Genomic DNA, 20,156 nt, shown 5'->3' with positions numbered 1-20,156 from the left:
GTCCAAGTTAAGGTGATAAGAGAAGGCGTCTGGTCTGTCAGCTAAGGGCGGTCAGTGAATGTGAGTTTAAGAAGTGGATGTTCGGGTGGTGGTTTTGAGTGTGGGGGGTGTCTGATTAAGATATTCCTCCCACAAAAAGTATATCGAGTGATAGTCAGCTATTTGTTTGTTACGAGTAAAGCGATATTTTTCTTGTTGGAGAGACTGAGTGGTTGTTTCTCTCCAGACCTGGATAGATGGAAGTGTATTGCATTTCCAGTTTTTGGGAATTAGTCGTTTTACTGAGTTTGTCATGATAGTCAGTAGAGCTAGTCGGAGTTTGCAAGTTATTTTGGTAAATTTATTAAAGATGAAAAACCAGATGTTGAGCTTGAGACTTAGAGATAGAACTTTTTCGAATTCGACTCTGATAGTTTCCCAATATATTTGGGCTGTTGGGCACGTCCACCAGATGTGTGTGGGGGTGCCAATGTTTTGGCAACCTCTCCAACACTTCGGCGAGTGTAGAGGGAAAATGGTGTGAAGCCGGTGGGGTGTGTAGTACCATCTATATAGTAACTTAACATTCATTTCCATTACATATATGGATGAGGAAGATTTTGTCATGCAGGAGAAGATTTTTTGCCATTCCTTAGGGGTTTGTGTAATGCCAATCTCTGTTTCCCACTTTTGTGTGTACGAGGGGAGGGACGTGCTGCTCGGCTGCATAAGTAATTGGTATGTAAAAGATAGAAAGCCCCTGTGTAGGGTGTCAAAAATACAGCTGCTTTCGAAACCCGTATGGGAGGGAAAAAGTAGTAGCTTATGTGGGTGTTTGACAAGGAAGTCTGTTAGTTGATGGTATGTAAGCCATTCTATATGTATTTTGTCCAGGATGGGGGCGAGTTCGGTTAAGGGTTTGATTTTCCCGTTTCTCTTGTTAAGTGTATCCAGTCCACGGATCATCCATTACTTATGGGATATTCTCCTTCCCAACAGGAAGTTGCAAGAGGGTCACCCACAGCAGAGCTGCTATATAGCTCCTCCCCTCACTGCCATATCCAGTCATTCTCTTGCAACTCTCAACAAAGATGGAGGTCGTAAGAGGACTGTGGTGTTTTATACTTAGTTTATTTCTTCAATCAAAAGTTTGTTATTTTTAAATGGTACCGGAGTGTACTGTTTATCTCAGGCAGTATTTAGAAGAAGAATCTGCCTGCGTTTTCTATGATCTTAGCAGAAGTAACTAAGATCCATGGCTGTTCTCACATATTCTGAGGAGTGAGGTAACTTCAGAGGGGGAATAGCGTGCAGGTTTTCCTGCAATAAGGTATGTGCAGTTAAAATATTTTTCTAGGGATGGAATTTGCTAGAAAATGCTGCTGATACCGAAGTAATGTAAGTAAAGCCTTAAATGCAGTGATAGCGACTGGTATCAGGCTTATTAATAGAGATACATACTCTTATAAAAGTGTATTTTAAAACGTTTGCTGGCATGTTTAATCGTTTTTTATATATGTTTGGTGATAAAACTTATTGGGGCCTAGTTTTTTCCACATGGTTGGCTTGAATTTTGCCTAGAAACAGTTCCTTGAGGCTTTCCACTGTTGTAATATGAGTGGGAGGGGCCTATTTTAGCGCTTTTTTGCGCAGAAAAAATTACAGACACAGACATCCAGCTTCTTCCTGCATGTTCCAGGACTTCTCTGAAGGGCTCAAAAGGCTTCAAAAGTTGTATTGAGGGAGGTAACAAGCCACAGTAGAGCTGTGGCAGTTGTTGTGACTGTTTAAAAAACGTTTTTGTCATTTGTTATTCCGTTTTTGGTATTAAGGGGTTAATCATCCATTTGCAAGTGGGTGCAATGCTCTGCTAACTTGTTACATACACTGTAAAAATTTTGTTAGTGTAACTGCCTTTTTTCACTGTTATTTCAAATTTGGACAAAATTTGTGTTTCTTTCATGTAATTAGCAAGAGTCCATGAGCTAGTGACGTATGGGATATACATTCCTACCAGGAGGGGCAAAGTTTCCCAAACCTCAAAATGCCTACAAATACACCCCTCACCACACCCAAAAATCAGTTTTACAAACTTTGCCTCCTATGGAGGTGGTGAAGTAAGTTTGTGCTAGATTCTGCGTTGATATGCGCTCCGCAGCAGGTTGGAGCCCGTTTTTCCTCTCAGCGTGCAGTGAATGTCAGAGGGATGTGAGGAAAGTATTGCCTATTTGAATTCAATGATCTCCTTCTACGGGGTCTATTTCATAGGTTCTCTGTTATCGGTTGTAGAGATTCATCTCTTACCTCCCTTTTCAGATAGACGATATACTCTTTTATATATATATATATATATATATATATATATATATATATATATATATATATATATATATATATATATATATATACCATTACCTCTGCTGATTTTCGTTTCAGTACTGGTTTGGCTTTCTACAACATGTAGATGAGTGTCCTGTGGTAAGTAAGTCTTATTTTCTGTGACACTCTAAGCTATGGTTGGGCACTTTTTTATAAAGTTCTAAATATATGTATTCAAACATTTATTTGCCTTGACTCAGGATGTTCAACATTCCTTATTTCAGACAGTCAGTTTCATATTTGGGATAATGCATTTGAATCAATCAATTTTTTTCTTACCTTAAAATTTGACTTTTCCCTGTGGGCTGTTTTCCCTGTGGGCTCGCGGGGGCTGAAAATGCTTCATTTTATTGTGTCATTCTTGGCGCTGACTTTTTTGGCGCAAAATTTTTTTCTGTTTCCGGCGTCATACGTGTCGCCGGAAGTTGCGTCATTTTTGACGTTCTTTTGCACCAAAAGTGTCGGCGTTCCGGATGTGGCGTCATTTTTGGCGCCAAAAGCATTTAGGCGCCAAATAATGTGGGCGTCTTATTTGGCGCTAAAAAAATATGGGCGTCACTTTTGTCTCCACATTATTTAAGTCTCATTTATTGCTTCTGGTTGCTAGAAGCTTGTTCACTGGCATTTTTTCCCATTCCTGAAACTGTCATTTAAGGAATTTGATCAATTTTGCTTTATATGTTGTTTTTTCTATTACATATTGCAAGATGTCCCACGTTGAAGCTGAGTCAGAAGATACTTCTGGAAAATCTCTGCCTGGTGCTGGAGTTACCAAAGCTAAGTGTATCTGCTGTAAACTTTTGGTAGCTGTTCCTCCAGCTGTTTGTATTGAATGTCATGACAAACTTGTTAATGCAGATAATATTTCCTTTAGTAAAGTTCCATTACCTGTTGCTGTTCCGTCAACATCTAATACTCAGAGTGTTCCTGATAACATAAGAGATTTTGTTTCTAAATCCATTAAGAAGGCTATGTCTGTTATTCCTCCTTCTAGTAAACGTAAAAAGTCTTTTAAAACTTCTCATTGTTCAGATGAATTTTTAAATGAACATCATCATTCTGATTCTGATAATGGTTCTTCTGGTTCAGAGGATTCTGTCTCAGAGGTTGATGCTGATAAATCTTCATATTTATTTAAAAACTAATTTATTTGTTCTTTACTTAAAGAAGTCCTAATTGCATTAGAAATTGAGGATTCTGGTCCTCTTGATACTAAATCTAAACGTTTAGATAAGGTTTTTAAATCTCCTGTAGTTATTCCAGAAGTTTTTCCTGGTGCTATTTCTGAAGTAATTTCCAGGGAATGGAATAATTTGGGTAATTCATTTACTCCTTCTAAACGTTTTAAGCAATTATATCCTGTGCCATCTGACAGATTAGAATTTTGGGACAAAATCCCTAAGGTTGATGGGGCTGTCTCTACTCTTGCTAAGCGTACTACTATTCCTACGGCAGATGGTACTTCCTTTAAGGATCCTTTAGATAGGAAAATTGAATCCTTTCTAAGAAAAGCTTATTTGTGTTCAGGTAATCTTCTTAGACCTGCTATATCTTTGGCGGATGTTGCTGCAGCTTCAACTTTTTGGTTGGAAGCTTTAGCGCAACAAGTAACAGATCATAATTTTCATAGCATTATTATTCTTCTTCAACATGCTAATAATTTTATTTGTGATGCCATCTTTGATATCATTAGAGTTGATGTCAGGTATATGTCTCTAGCTATTTTAGCTAGAAGAGCTTTATGGCTTAAAACTTGGAATGCTGATATGTCTTCTAAGTCTACTCTGCTTTCCCTTTCTTTCCAGGGTAATAAATTATTTGGTTCTCAGTTGGATTCTATTATCTCAACTGTTACTGGAGGGAAAGGAACTTTTTTACCACAGGATAAAAAATCTAAAGGTAAATTCAGGTCTAATAATCGTTTTCGTTCCTTTCGTCACAACAAGGAACAAAAGCCTGATCCTTCATCCTCAGGAGCGGTATCAGTTTGGAAACCATCTCCAGTCTGGAATAAATCCAAGCCTTTTAGAAAATCAAAGCCAGCTCCTAAGTCCACATGAAGGTGCGGCCCTCATTCCAGCTCAGCTGGTAGGGGGCAGATTACGTTTTTTCAAAGACATTTGGGTCAATTCCGTTCACAATCTTTGGATTCAGAACATTGTTTCAGAAGGGTACAGAATTGGCTTCAAGATAAGACCTCCTGCAAAGAGATTTTTTCTTTCCCGTGTCCCAGTAAATTCAGCAAAGGCTCAAACATTTCTGAAATGTGTTTCAGATCTAGAGTTGGCTGGAGTAATTATGCCAGTTCAAGTTCTGGAACAGGGGCTGGGGTTTTATTCAAATCTCTTCATTGTACCAAAGAAGGAGAATTCCTTCAGACCAGTTCTGGATCTAAAAATATTGAATCGTTATGTAAGGATACCAACATTCAAAATGGTAACTGTAAGGACTATCCTGCCTTTTGTTCAGCAAGGGCATTATATGTCTACAATAGATTTACAGGATGCATATCTGCATATTCCGATTCATCCAGATCACTATCAGTTTCTGAGATTCTCTTTCCTAGACAAGCATTACCAGTTTGTGGCTCTGCCGTTTGGCCTAGCAACAGCTCCAAGAATTTTTACAAAGGTGCTCGGTGCCCTTCTGTCTGTAATCAGAGAACAGGGTATTGTGGTATTTCCTTATTTAGACAATATCTTGGTACTTGCTCAGTCTTCACATTTAGCAGAATCTCATACGAATCGACTTGTGTTGTTTCTTCAAGATCATGGTTGGAGGATCAATTTAGTAAAAAGTTCATTGATTCCTCAGACAAGGGTAACCTTTTTGGGTTTCCAGATAGATTCAGTGTCCATGACTCTATCTTTGACAGACAAGAGACGTCTAAAATTGATATCAGCTTGTCGAAACCTTCAGTCACAATCATTCCCTTTTGGTAGCCTTATGCATGGAAATTCTAGGTCTTATGACTGCTGCATCGGACGCGATCCCCTTTGCTCGTTTTCACATGCGACCTCTTCAGCTCTGTATGCTGAACCAATGGTGCAGGGATTACACAAAGATATCTCAATTAATATCTTTAAAACCGATTGTACGACACTCTCTGACGTGGTGGACAGATCACCATCGTTTAGTTCAGGGGGCTTCTTTTGTTCTTCTGACCTGGACTGTAATTTCAACAGATGCAAGTCTTACAGGTTGGGGAGCTGTGTGTGGGTCTCTGACAGCACAAGGGGTTTGGGAATCTCAGGAGGTGAGATTACGATCAATATTTTGGAACTCCGTGCAATTTTCAGAGCTCTTCAGTCTTGGCCTCTTCTAAAGAGAGAATCGTTCATTTGTTTTCAGACAGACAATGTCACAACTGTGGCATACATCAATCATCAAGGAGGGACTCACAGTCCTCTAGCTATGAAAGAAGTATCTCGAATTCTGGTTTGGGCGGAATTCAGCTCCTGTCTAGTTTCTGCGGTTCATATCCCAGGTATAGACAATTGGGAAGCGGATTATCTCAGTCGCCAAACGTTGCATCCGGGCGAATGGTCTCTTCACCCAGAGGTTTTTCTTCAGATTGTTCAAATGTGGGGACTTCCAGAAATAGATCTGATGGCCTCTCATCTAAACAAGAAACTTCCCAGGTATCTGTCCAGATCCAGGGATCCTCAAGCGGAAGCAGTGTCACTTCCTTGGAAGTATCATCCTGCCTATATCTTTCCGCCTCTAGTTCTTCTTCCAAGATTCTGAAGGAATGCTCGTTTGTTCTGCTGGTGGCTCCAGCATGGCCTCACAGGTTTTGGTATGCGGATCTTGTCCAGATGGCTTCTTGCCAACCGTGGACTCTTCCGTTAAGACCAGACCTTCTGTCGCAAGGTCCTTTTTTCCATCAGGATCTCAAATCCTTAAATTTAAAGGTATGGAGATTGAACGCTTGATTCTTAGTCAAAGAGGTTTCTCTGACTCTGTGATCAATACTATGTTACAGGCTCGTAAATCTGTATCCAGAGAGATATATTATAGAGTCTGGAAGACTTATATTACTTGGTGTCTTTCTCATCATTTTTCCTGGCATTCTTTTAGAATTCCGAGAATTTTACAGTTTCTTCAGGATGGTTTGGATAAAGGTTTGTCTGCAAGTTCCTTGAAAGGACAAATCTCTACTCTTTCTGTTCTTTTTCACAGAAAGATTGCTAATCTTCCTGATATTCATTGTTTTGTACTAGCTTTGGTTCGTATAAAACCTGTTAAGTCAATTTCTCCTCCTTGGAGTTTGAATTTTGGTTCTGGGGGCTCTTCAAGCTCCTCCTTTTGAACCTATGCATTCATTGGACATTAAATTACTTTCTTGGAAAGTTTTGTTCCTTTTGGCCATCTCTTCTGCCAGAAGAGTTTCTGAATTATCTGCTCTTTCTTGTGAGTCTCCTTTTCTGATTTTTCACCAGGATAAGGCGGTGTTGCAAACTTCTTTTTAATTTTTACCTAAGGTTGTGAATTCCAACAACATTAGTAGAGAAATTGTGGTTCCTTCATTATGTCCTAATCCTAAGAATTCTAAGTAGAAATCATTGCATTCTTTGGATGTAGTTAGAGCTTTGAAATATTATGTTGAAGCTACTAAGAATTTCCGAAAGACTTCTAGTCTATTTGTTATCTTTTCCGGTTCTAGGAAAGGTCAGAAGGCCTCTGCCATTTCTTTGGCATCTTGGTTGAAATCTTTAATTCATCATGCTTATGTCGAGTCGGGTAAAACTCCGCCTCAATGGATTACAGCTCATTCTACTAGGTCAGTTTCTACTTCCTGGGCGTTTAGGAATAAAGCTTCGGTTGATCAGATTTGCAAAGCAGCAACTTGGTCTTCTTTGCATACTTTTACTAAATTCTACCATTTTGATGTGTTTTCTTCTTCTGAAGCTGTTTTTGGTAGAAAAGTACTTCAGGCAGCTGTTTCAGTTTGAATCTTCTGCTTATATTTTCAGTTTTTTTCATTATGAAATTTAAACTTTATTTTGGGTGTGGATTATTTTTTAGCGGAATTGGCTGTCTTTATTTTATCCCTCCCTCTCTAGTGACTCTTGCGTGGAAAGATCCACATCTTGGGTAGTCATTATCCCATACGTCACTAGCTCATGGACTCTTGCTAATTACATGAAAGAAAACATAATTTATGTAAGAACTTACCTGATAAATTCATTTCTTTCATATTAGCAAGAGTCCATGAGGCCCACCCTTTTTGTGGTGGTTATGATTTTTTTGTATAAAGCACAATTATTCCAATTCATTATTTTTTATGCTTTCACACTTTTTTCTTATCACCCCACTTCTTGGCTATTCGTTAAACTGATTTGTGGTTGTGGTGAGGGGTGTATTTGTAGGCATTTTGAGGTTTGGAAAACTTTGCCCCTCCTGGTAGGAATGTATATCCCATACGTCACTAGCTCATGGACTCTTGCTAATATGAAAGAAATGAATTTATCAGGTAAGTTCTTACATAAATTATGTTTTTCTTAAAGGCGCAGTAACGTTTTTTTATATTGCTTGTAAACTTGTTTTAAGTGTTTTCCAAGCTTGCTAGTCTCATTGCTAGTCTGTTTAAACATGTCTGATACAGAGGAACCTACTTGTTCATTATGTTTGAAAGCCATCGTGGAGCCCCATAGGAGAATGTGTACTAAATGTATTGATTTCACCTTAAACAGTAAAGATCAGTCTTTATCTATAAAAGAATTATCACCAGAGGGTTCTGTCGAGGGGGAAGTTATGCCGACTAACTGTCTAACTTCGCCTCCCGCTCAGGGGACGCATGCAAATATGGCGCCAATTACATCAGGGACGCCCATAGCGATTACCTTGCAGGACATGGCTGCAATCATGAATAATACCCTGTCAGAGGTATTATATAGATTGCCTGAATTAAGAGGCAAGCGCGATAGCTCTGGGGTTAGGAGAGATACAGAGCGCGCAAATGCTGTAAGAGCCATGTCTGATACTGCGTCACAGTATGCAGAACATGAGGACGGAGAGCTTCATTCTGTGGGTGACATCTCTGACTTGGGGAAACCTGATTCAGAGATTTCTAATTTTAAATTTAAGCTTGAGAACCTCAGTGTATTGCTTGGGGAGGTATTAGCTCCTCTGAATGACTGTAACACAGTTGCAATTCCAGAGAAATTGTGTAGGCTGGATAGATACTATGCGGTGCCGGTGTGTACTGACGTTTTTCCTATACCTAAAAGGCTTACAGAAATTATTAGCAAGGAGTGGGATAGACCCGGTGTGCCCTTTTCCCCACCTCCTATATTTAGAAAAATGTTTCCAATAGACGCCACTACACGGGACTTATGGCAGACGGTCCCTAAGGTGGAGGGAGCAGTTTCTACTTTAGCAAAGCGTACCACTATCCCGGTTGAGGACAGTTGTGCTTTTTCAGATCCAATGGATAAAAAATGGGAGGGTTACCTTAAGAAAATGTTTATTCAACAAAGTTTTATTTTGCAGCCCCTTGCATGCATTGCGCCTGTCACTGCTGCGGCGGCATTCTGGTTTGAGGCCCTGGAAGAGGCCATCCATACAGCTCCATTGGAGGAAATTATTGACAAGCTTAGAACGCTTAAGCTAGCTAACTCATTTGTTTCTGATGCCATTGTTCATTTGACTAAACTAACGGCTAAGAATTCCGGATTCGCCATCCAGGTGCGTAGGGCGCTATGGCTTAAATCCTGGTCAGCTGACGTGACTTCAAAGTCTATGTTACTCAACATTCCTTTCAAGGGGCAGACCTTATTCGGGCCTGGCTTGAAGGAAATTATTGCTGACATTACTGGAGGCAAGGGTCATACCCTTCCTCAGGACAGGGCCAAATCAAAGGCCAAACAGTCTAATTTTCGTGCCTTTCGAAATTTCAAGGCAGGAGCAGCATCAACTTCCTCCGCTTCAAAACAAGAGGGAACTGTTGCTCATTCCAGACAGGCCTGGAAACCTAACCAGTCCTGGAACAAGGGCAAGCAGGCCAGAAAACCTGCTGCTGCCCCCAAGACAGCATGAAGGAACGGCCCCCTATCCGGAAACGGATCTAGTGGGGGGCAGACTTTCTTTCTTCGCCCAGGCGTGGGCAAGAGATGTTCAGGATCCCTGGGCGTTGGAGATCATATCTCAGGGATATCTTCTGGACTTCAAAGCTTCTCCTCCACAAGGGAGATTTAATCTTTCAAGGTTATCAGCAAACCAGATAAAGAAAGAGGCATTCCTAAGCTGTGTACAAGACCTCCTAGTAATGGGAGTCATCCATCTAGTTCCGCGGACGGAACAGGGGCAGGGATTTTATTCAAATCTGTTTGTGGTTCCCAAGAAAGAGGGAACCTTCAGACCAATCTTGGATCTAAAGATCTTAAACAAATTCCTCAGAGTTCCATCATTCAAAATGGAAACTATTCGGACCATCCTACCCATGATCCAAGAGGGTCAGTACATGACCACAGTGGACTTAAAGGATGCCTACCTTCACATACCGATTCACAAAGATCATCATCGGTTCCTAAGGTTTGCCTTTCTAGACAGGCATTACCAATTTGTAGCTCTTCCCTTCGGGTTGGCCACAGCCCCGAGAATTTTTACAAAGGTTCTGGGCTCACTTCTGGCGGTTCGAAGACCGCGAGGAATAGCGGTGGCTCCGTATCTAGACGACATCCTGATACAGGCGTCAAGCTTTCAAATTGCCAAGTCTCATACAGAGATAGTTCTGGCATTTCTGAGGTCGCATGGGTGGAAAGTGAACGTGTAAAAGAGTTCTCTATCCCCACTCACAGGAGTCACCTTCCTAGGGACTCTTATAGATTCTGTAGAGATGAAAATTTACCTGACTGAGTCCAGGTTATCAAAACTTCTAAATGCTTGCCGTGTCCTTCATTCCATTCCACGTCCGTCAGTGGCTCAGTGCATGGAAGTAATCGGCTTAATGGTAGCGGCAATGGACATAGTGCCATTTGCGCGCCTGCATCTCAGACCGCTGCAATTATGCATGCTAAGTCAGTGGAATGGGGATTACTCAGATTTGTCCCCTCTACTAAATCTGGATCAAGAGACCAGAGATTCTCTTCTCTGGTGGCTATCTCGGGTCCATCTGTCCAAGGGTATGACCTTTCGCAGGCCAGATTGGACGATTGTAACAACAGATGCCAGCCTTCTAGGTTGGGGCGCAGTCTGGAACTCCCTGAAGGCTCAGGGATCGTGGACTCAGGAGGAGAAACTCCTCCCAATAAATATTCTGGAGTTAAGAGCAATATTGAATGCTCTTCTAGCTTGGCCTCAGTTAGCAACCCTGAGGTTCATCAGAATTCAGTCGGACAACATCACGACTGTGGCTTACTTCAACCACCAGGAGTTCCCTAGCGATGTTAGAAGTCTCAAAGATAATTCGCTGGGCAGAGTCTCACTCTTGCCACCTGTCAGCGATCCACATCCCAGGCGTAGAGAACTGGGAGGCGGATTTTCTAAGTCGTCAGACTTTTCATCCGGGGGAGTGGGAACTCCATCCGGAGGTGTTTGCTCAACTGATCCATCGTTGGGGCAAACCAGAACTGGATCTCATGGCGTCTCGCCAGAACGCCAAGCTTCCTTGTTACGGATCCAGGTCTAGGGACCCGGGAGCGATGCTGATAGATGCTCTAGCAGCTCCTTGGTTCTTCAACCTGGCTTATGTGTTTCCACCGTTTCCTCTGCTCCCTCGACTGATTGCCAAAATCAAGCAGGAGAGAGCATCAGTGATTCTGATAGCGCCTGCGTGGCCACGCAGGACCTGGTATGTAGACCTAGTGGACATGTCATCCTTTCCACCATGGACTCTGCCTCTGAGGCAGGACCTTCTAATACAAGGTCCTTTCAATCATCCAAATCTAATTTCTCTGAGACTGACTGCATGGAGATTGAACGCTTGATCCTATCAAGGCGTGGCTTCTCCAAGTCAGTCATTGATACCTTAATACAGGCACGAAAGCCTGTCACCAGGAAAATCTACCATAAGATATGGCGTAAATATCTTTATTGGTGTGAATCCAAGAATTACTCATGGAGTAAGGTTAGGATTCCTAGGATATTGTCCTTTCTCCAAGAGGGTTTGGACAAAGGATTATCAGCTAGTTCTTTAAAAGGACAGATTTCTGCTCTGTCTATTCTTTTGCACAAGCGTCTGGCAGAGGTTCCAGACGTCCAGGCATTTTGTCAGGCTTTGGTTAGAATTAAGCCTCTGTTTAAAACTGTTGCTCCCCCGTGGAGCTTAAACTTGGTTCTTAAAGTTCTTCAAGGAGTTCCGTTTGAACCCCTTCATTCCATTGATATTAAACTTTTATCTTGTAAAGTTCTGTTTTTGATGGCTATTTCCTCGGCTCGAAGAGTTTCTGAGCTATCTGCCTTACAATGTGATTCTCCTTATCTGATTTTTCATGCAGATAAGGTAGTTCTGCGTACCAAACCTGGGTTTTTACCTAAGGTGGTTTCTAACAAGAATATCAATCAAGAGATTGTTGTTCCATCATTGTGTCCTAATCCTTCTTCAAAGAAGGAACGTCTTTTACATAATCTGGACGTAGTCCGTGCCTTGAAGTTTTACTTACAAGCTACTAAAGATTTTTGCCAAACATCTTCCCTGTTTGTCGTTTACTCTGGACAGAGGAGAGGTCAAAAAGCTTCGGCAACCTCTCTTTCCTTTTGGCTTCGGAGCATAATTCGCTTAGCTTATGAGACTGCTGGACAGCAGCCCCCTGAAAGGATTACAGCTCATTCTACTAGAGCTGTGGCTTCCACCTGGGCCTTTAAAAATGAGGCCTCTGTTGAACAGATTTGCAAGGCTGCGACTTGGTCTTCGCTTCACACCTTTTCAAAATTTTACAAATTTGATACTTTTGCTTCTTCGGAGGCTGTTTTTGGGAGAAAGGTTCTTCAGGCAGTGGTTCCTTCCGTTTAATCCTGCCTTGTCCCTCCCATCATCCGTGTACTTTAGCTTTGGTATTGGTATCCCATAAGTAATGGATGATCCGTGGACTGGATATACTTAACAAGAGAAAACATAATTTATGCTTACCTGATAAATTTATTTCTCTTGTAGTGTATCCAGTCCACGGCCCGCCCTGTCCTTTTAAGGCAGGTCTAAATTTTAATTAAACTACAGTCACCACTGCACCCTATGGTTTCTCCTTTCTCGTCTTGTTTCGGTTGAATGACTGGATATGGCAGTGAGGGGAGGAGCTATATAGCAGCTCTGCTGTGGGTGATCCTCCTGCAACTTCCTGTTGGGAAGGAGAATATCCCATAAGTAATGGATGATCCGTGCACTAGATACACTACAAGAGAAATAAATTTATCAGGTAAGCATAAATTATGTTTTTGAATGACTGTAAGGCCGGGAGAGGAGTTTAAAATGTGAGGTGTTTGAGTTGTGTGGGTGGGGAATGGTATTGGAGAATCTGGATTTTCACAAAGGGGTGTTAGTGGTGAGGGTACAGTTGAGATATGGTTATATTGTTTTATGGATGTGTCCCATAATTTTAAAGTTTCTATAGTGATTGTTGGTAGATATGTAGGTAAGTTTCTTTTGGAGGGATGTAGCCAGCACTTGCTGCCAAGATGTGAAGTATGCGATAACGAGTGTTCTAGAAGAACCCATTCTTTGTGAACTGAATGTCTACACCAGTGTATTATTCTGGTGTAGAAGCTAGCCAGTCTATATTGGGTAAGGTTTGGGATCCCGAGGCCGCCCAATTCTTTGGGGCGATAGAGAGTGGCAGTAGCTATCCGAGGTCTTTTGTGTTGCCATATATAGGAGATAAAGGATTTTTGAAGGTTGTGTATTACAGATTTGGGGATTGGGATCGGTAGGGTTTGGAAGAGGTATAGTAATTTGGGGAGAAGAATCATTTTGACTGAATTAATTCTGCCTAACCATGAGAGTGGTTTATTGCTCCAGGAGCGCAGTGTATTTTGGATTGAGTCGGCTATGGTTTTATAATTGGTGTCCAGTGTGACTTGTGTATGGTGGGAGATATACACACTGAGGTATTTTATAGCGCGCAGTTGTATGCGAAAGTGTGCGAGTGCTTGTATTGCAGTGATTTCCTCCATCTGTAATCCAAGTGGGAGCAATTCTGATTTGGTAATATTTATTTTGAAGTTTGAAAAATTGCCGTACAAGTGTAGTGTTTGAATGAGGGGGGGGGGGGGGGGGGGGGAGTGAGTTATGGGGTCGCGTTAGTGTGAGAAAGAGGTCATCAGCGTATAAGTTAGCTTTATATTCTTGGTGAGCAATTGTGAACCCCTGTATGTCTGTATTGTGTCTAATATGTGATGCTAGAACCTCCATTGCAAGGATAAATAATATAGGGGAGAGGGGGCATCCCTGTCATATTAATATACTTTTTACCTCTGTGATTACCCTGTATCTAAGCTTCTGCAGACTTCTCCTTATCTCGGTTATATTAATATACTTTTTACCTCTGTGATTACCCTGTATCTAAGCCTCTGCAAACTGCTCCTTATCTCAGTTATATTAATACACTTTTTGAGTCACCAGCTTCTACTGAGCATGGGCAAGAATTCACAGAATATACGTATATGCATTTGTGATTGGGTGATGGCTGTCACATGGTACAGGAGGAGTGGAAATAGATATAACTGAAATTAATCTGAACATCAAGTGAGTAGATTTGTTTTTCTGACTAAGTGCTATTACCTTGTCTTGTTGTTGTGCAAATCTACTGTATTTACTGGTCATTTAAATGGCAGCAATCTGGCAACGTGACAGGATACTCTGGGCTAAATGTATAAAGTGCAGGGCACCTACTGCTTTAGGCTAAGTACATCACAAGCAATAACACATTGTGCCGTGCTTCGTATAGTTTGTGCGAATACTGCGTTACAGGCCTTTGTGTACATGTGGTCACTATTACCATTGGTATTTCTCTCTATACACAATTTCTCTGTATAGCAGATTGTCAGGTTAGTATGAATAATAAACAATAGGACATCTCAGTAATCCATGAACCATTAAACCTTTGAACCTCAGTGGAATTATTTGAGGTTTATTCTGTCATTTTATTTTGTTGCAGAGTTTTCTGAGCGGTTTGTTTGGTCCCATATGTGAGATTGAAGTTGTACTTAATGACGCAGATACAAGGAAACTGTCGGAAATTAAAACTGAAGAAGGCAAAATAGAGAAACACTTCATGTTCTATGATGGGGAATCAGTGGCTGGAAAGGTAAGAAAACCTATCTCGGTTGCATTAGAATTAAGGGAGGTATATGTCACCCCCAGTGACTTTCTAATGATAGGGACGGCCAGCTGGCTTTACAGGTGATACGGTTACCTTGTGTTGCACATTAGATCTAAGGGAGGAATATGTCTCCCCCAGTGACATTCTAATGATAGGGACGGCCAGCTGGCTTTACAGGTGATACGGTTACCTTATATTCCTCCCTTAGATCTAATGTGCAATACGTCACCCCCAGTGACTCTCTAATAAATGGGACGGCCAGCTGGCTTTACAGGTGATACGGTTACCTTGTATTGCACATTAGATCTAAGGGAGGAATATGTCACCCCCAGTGACGTAATGATAGGGACGGCCAGCTGGCTTTACAGGTGATACGGTTATCGCGGATTGCACATTAGAACACATTTGCCAGTTATTTCTACACTGACACATGACTAGTGACCTATAGATGTGACCTTTTCACCCATTTTGAAAGTTTTTGGCAGAAATGACAATCACACTGACCTCATAGTATTTAATTAAGCTAATCTGAACCAGAGAGTAATCCCCAAAATATTATGTACTGCCAGATGGTTCTAACAAGCGGTCCGATCATGTTGTGGCTAAATACGATAGGTAACAAGATCTGCATGTTGCTAATCCTGTGTTTCTCTCTTCAGGTAAATATTGTTTTCAAGCAACCTGGAAAGAGACTAGAGCATCAGGGGATTCGAATTGAGTTTGTAGGACAAATCGGTGAGTTGTTGCATTCCAGATCTATATGAGACTTTGTTTTATACAGAGGCAGCTGCTGTCTCCTTTATTTCTAGCAGTAACAGGATATCAGGTGTAACAAACAGTAAACCATTTTCCTGTCCGAGCATGTATATTCTCCAGGGTCAGGTGAAGTGCTGTTGTCTCAGAATGAAACAAGCTGGAATCAATGGCTGATAGGCCCAGCTCACCACAATCCCTTCCTAGAGTACTGGACGTAAACACAGTGTTCAAACAAAGGCCGGGGGTAAGAGAGCAATGAGACTAAAACTAGTAGTTGAAATCTCACTAAAACTTTATTCAGGTCCTGCAAAACAAAGAACAATTAAGTACAGTATTAGAAAGTAACTAAGTTTATAACTTAAAAACATAATTTATGCTTACCAGGCAAAGACACCCCAGCCAAAGGTTTAAATATCCCTCCCACTTCCTCATTATCCCATTCATTCTGCCGAGGGAACAAGGAAAAGTAGTAGAAATATCAGGGTATAAATGGTGCCAGAAGAATTAAATAAATAGGAGGCCGCCCTTAGACAAGAATAAACGTGCGGGGGCCGTGGGCTCTCCCTATCCGGAAGGAAATGAATTTATCTGGTAAGCATAAATTGTTTTCCTTCCTAAGATGGGGAAGGTCCACGGTTTCATTCCTTACTGTTGGGGAAAACTATACCCAAGCTCCAGAGGACACTGAATGAATAACGGGAGGGAACAAAAAGGAAGAGGTGGACTCTATTGAGGGCACCACAGTAACTTTCCTCCCGAAAGCTGCTTCAGCCGAAGCAAAAACATCAAGCTAATAAAAATTAGAAAAAGTATGTGAGGAGGACCTGGTAGCTGCCTTACAAATCTGATCCATAGAGACCTCGTTCTTAAAGGCCCAAGTGGAAGCCACTGCTCTGGTGGAATGAGACGATATCCTCTCAGGAGGATGATGTCCCGCTGTCTCGAAAGTGAAGCGGATGACACTCCTTAACTAAAAAGATAGGGAAGTCTCCTTCTGCCACTTATTCCCCGAATAGACAACAAAGAGGAAGATTGTCTAAACTACTTAGTAGCCTGAAGATAGAACTTCAAGGTGCGAACCACATCCAAATGGTGAAGTAAGCGTTCCTTCGATGAAGAAGGATTAGGACACAAGGAAGGAACCACAATCTCTTGATTGATGTTGCGATCTGACACAACCTTAGGAAAAAAACCTAAATTAGTACGTAAAACTGCCTTATCTGCATGAAAAACTCGCATCGCAAAGCAGAGATCTCAGAAACTCTGCGCGCAGAGGCAATAGCCATTAAAAAGAGAACCTTCCAAGATGACAATTTAATGTCAATGGAATGCAGAGGCTCAAAGTGAGCCTGTTGCAAAACACGAAGAACAAGATGTAGGTTCCAATGAGGAGCCCCAGATCTAAACACAGGTCTGTTCCTAATCAGAGCCTTAACAAAGGACTGCACGTCTGGAAGCTCAGCCAGCCTCTTGTGCAATAAAACTGACAGGACCGAAATCTTTCCTCTCAGGGAACTAGCAGAAAGGCCCGTCTCCAGTCTGTCCTGGATAAAAGATAAGATCCTGACAACCTTAACTCTGTGCCAGGAAAAAACACGCTCTTCACACCAGAATAAGTAGGTCCTTCACTCTTTCTGGTAGATACGCAGAGTAACTGGTTTACGAGCATGAATAAGAGTATCAATTACACTCTCAGAGAAACCTCTCTTTGAACACTTAGTCTTAGCAATCTCCATGCATTCAGCCTTAGAGAATCTAGATTTTGATGAACAAATGGACCTTGTAGCAGCAGGTCTCTGTGACAAGGTAACTTCTACGGAGGAGATGACATCCCCCACTAGATCCGCGAACCACGTCCTTTGCGGCCATGATGGAGCAATTAGGATTACTAATACCCACTCCTGCTTGATGCGGCCACCACTCGAGGAAGAAGCGGTAATGGAGGAAAAAATATGAGTTTGAACCTCCAGGGCATTGCTTGTGCATCTATTAGATATGCTTGGGAATCCCTCGACCCGTACCAGGGTAGCTTGTTATTGAGACGGGACGCCATGATATCTATCTCCAACGTCCCCCACTTGCAGCATATCTCTGCAAACACCTTGGGATGGAGAGACCATTCCCCTGGATGGAAGGTTTGCCTGCTGAGAAAATCTGCCTCCCAGTTGTCCACACCCAGAATGTGGATCGCTGACAGCGAACAGCTGTGGGCCTCCACCCACTCCAGAATCTTAAGATACTTAATCGCCAAGGAACTTCTCGTCCCCCCCCCCCCCCCCCGATGGTTGATCTAAGCCACCAAGGATATATTGTCTGATTGGTTTGGAATCTGATAAACTGGGACAAACCCAGAAGTGGCCAAGCCGTCAAGGCCTTGTAGATTGCCCATAGTTCCAAAATATTGATCGGGAGGGAGGACTCCTCCTGAAGTCACAACCCCTGTGCCTTCCTGGCACCCCAAACAGCTCCCCATCCGGATAGGCTTGTGTCCATAGTCACAATCTCCCAGGATGGGATCTGGACAGAGCCACCAATAGAGCGATTCTCTCGACCGGCTGTCTAATATAATCTGTAGAGACAGATCAGAATGATCGCTGTTCCACTGTCTCAGCATGCACCGTTGTAAAGGTCTGAGACGGAACCCGGCAAAAGGAATGATATCCATGCAGGTCACCATGAGACCAATCACCTCCATACACTGAGCCACAGAGGGACTCAAGGAGGCTTGCAACGTCTCTGGTCTGTTATAATAGACTCCATATCCATGAGGATATTTCTAACACCCTGGAATTCCACCCTGGTACTTGGAATCAGAGAACTCTTTTTTCCAAGTTTATCTTCCATCCATGTGATCAAAGAAGACTGAGAAGGGACTCGGAGTATCCTTCCGTAAGACAAGATGGTGCTTGCATCAGAATATCGTCCAAGTATGGGGCTACTGTAATACCCTGAGTTCTGGCAACGGCTAGAAGAGCCCCCAAAACCTTCGTAAGGATTTTTGGAGCAGTAGCTAGGCCAAATGGAAGGGCAATGAACTGGAAATGCTGGTCCAGGAATCCATATCTCAGGAACTGAAAGTGTTCCCTGTGGATTAGAACATGAAGGTAAGCGTCCTTCAGATCTATAATGGTCATAAAATGGCCTTCCTGAACTAAAGGAAGGATGGACCTTACCGTCTCCAGGACCTGAATTAAAGGAAGGATGGACCTTATCGTCTGAAGGAAGGGACACTGAGAAATTTGTTTAAGCACTTTAGGTCCAGAATTGAGTGGAAATTCCCTCCTCCTTTGGGACCACGAAAAGGTTTGAATAAAACCCCAAACCTCTTTCTTCGATAGGCAACGGGACAAAATCTCCTAAGGAGGATAGGTTCTGAACGCACCCTAGAAAGGCATCCCTCTTTTCTGGTCTGTAGACCGTTTCGAGAGTAGGAATCTGCCCCTAGGCGGATGAGATTTGAAGCCTATCTTGTATCCCTGAGATACCACCTCCAGGACCCATGGATCCTGTACGTCCCTGAACCAAGCATCTGAAAAAAGAGACGGTCTGCCCCTACACACTTCAATTCCGGATTGGGGGCCGCCCCTTCATGCTGATTTTGTTTTGGCGGGCTTCTTATTCTGCTTGGACTTATTCCAGGACTAAGTCGACTTCCAAGTACTCTTGGGTTGCTCGGGCTTGGAGGAGGATTGTTGTTGTTGCGATTTGTCAGAACAAAAATTAGAAGATTGTCGTCCCTTAGACCTTCTTATCTTGCGGTATGAAGGCACCCTTGCCTTTGGTAACCGTAGAAATAATGGAGTCCAGGCCTGGACCAAATAAAATCTTTCCCTTGAAAGGAAAAGAAAGGAGACGTGACTTGAAGTCATATCCGCAGACCAAGACTTCAACCGGCGGGCTAGGACCACAAAGCCAGAGGCATTTGCATGTTCGCATAACAGATAAAAGAACTAATAATTCTCAGATCTTTAATTCTGTCTTAAATATCCTTGAGGGGAGACTCTACCTCAATGAGTTCCGACAAAGAGTCGCACCAGTAAGTAGCTACTCCAACAACTGCAGCCTCTGGTTGAAATAAAAATCCTGTATGTTAAAACATCTTTCTCAGGTTTCCATTTTCTTATCCATCGGCTCTCTGAACGAAGAACTATCCTCAAGAGGTATAGTAGTACGTTTAGCAAGCGTAGAGATAACACCATCCACCTTAGGAATGGAGCCCCACAAATCCAGTTGCGAGTCCGGGACCGGGAACAACTTTTTTTTAAAGTAGACAAGGTGGAAAAGGAAGATCCAATTCTTTCCCATTTGTTGTTAAAAATGTTAGCCATTTTTAACCGACACAGCAAAAGTCAAAGGAACTTTCCTGTCTTAGTAAACTCTAATTTAGGTATCATAGGTTCTTCAGGCAGTGCGGCCTCTGGAACCTCTAACGTAGACAGAGCCTTTTAATAAAAAAATGCAAGTGCTCAATTTTAAATCTAAAGCACGGTTCCTCCGCAGCAGGAGGCTTAGACGCTAAGGACTCCGATCCCAAAAGTTCACCTTCCTGAAGCTATAGAGGTTAACTCATCATCGGATAACTGGGACATAATAGCTAAATCCCATAAATATTTAGATGACTCTGGGTCAGGAGAGCTATGCTTAACCTTTCTCTTGCGTTTGTTAGAGCAAAGTAATGCACTGAGGGCCGCAGACTGCAGTTTGTAACTGCGCAGCAAAGTCCACAGGAATAAGGCCCCCTCCGAATGGAGGATTAGATGTGCTATGGGGAACTGCATGTGGAGT

The 20,156-nt window shown here is 42.3% G+C and overlaps 1 protein-coding gene across 2 annotated transcripts in view; it reads left to right on the top strand.

The window, feature by feature from the left end:
• VPS26A (VPS26 retromer complex component A) overlaps window positions 1-20,156 on the top strand; it is a 153,521-nt gene that overhangs the window by 19,926 nt on the left and 113,439 nt on the right. For both annotated transcript variants that reach the window (XM_053691855.1, XM_053691854.1), the window contains exons 2-3: window positions 14,451-14,600; window positions 15,275-15,350. In XM_053691855.1, coding sequence (XP_053547830.1) covers window positions 14,451-14,600; window positions 15,275-15,350 — 226 coding nt within the window. The remainder of the gene's footprint in view (window positions 1-14,450; window positions 14,601-15,274; window positions 15,351-20,156) is intronic.

The sequence above is a fragment of the Bombina bombina genome, chromosome 9, assembly GCF_027579735.1.
Source record: "Bombina bombina isolate aBomBom1 chromosome 9, aBomBom1.pri, whole genome shotgun sequence".
NCBI classification, from domain to species: Eukaryota; Metazoa; Chordata; class Amphibia; order Anura; family Bombinatoridae; genus Bombina; species Bombina bombina.
This window is presented reverse-complemented; position numbering and strand designations above follow the sequence as displayed.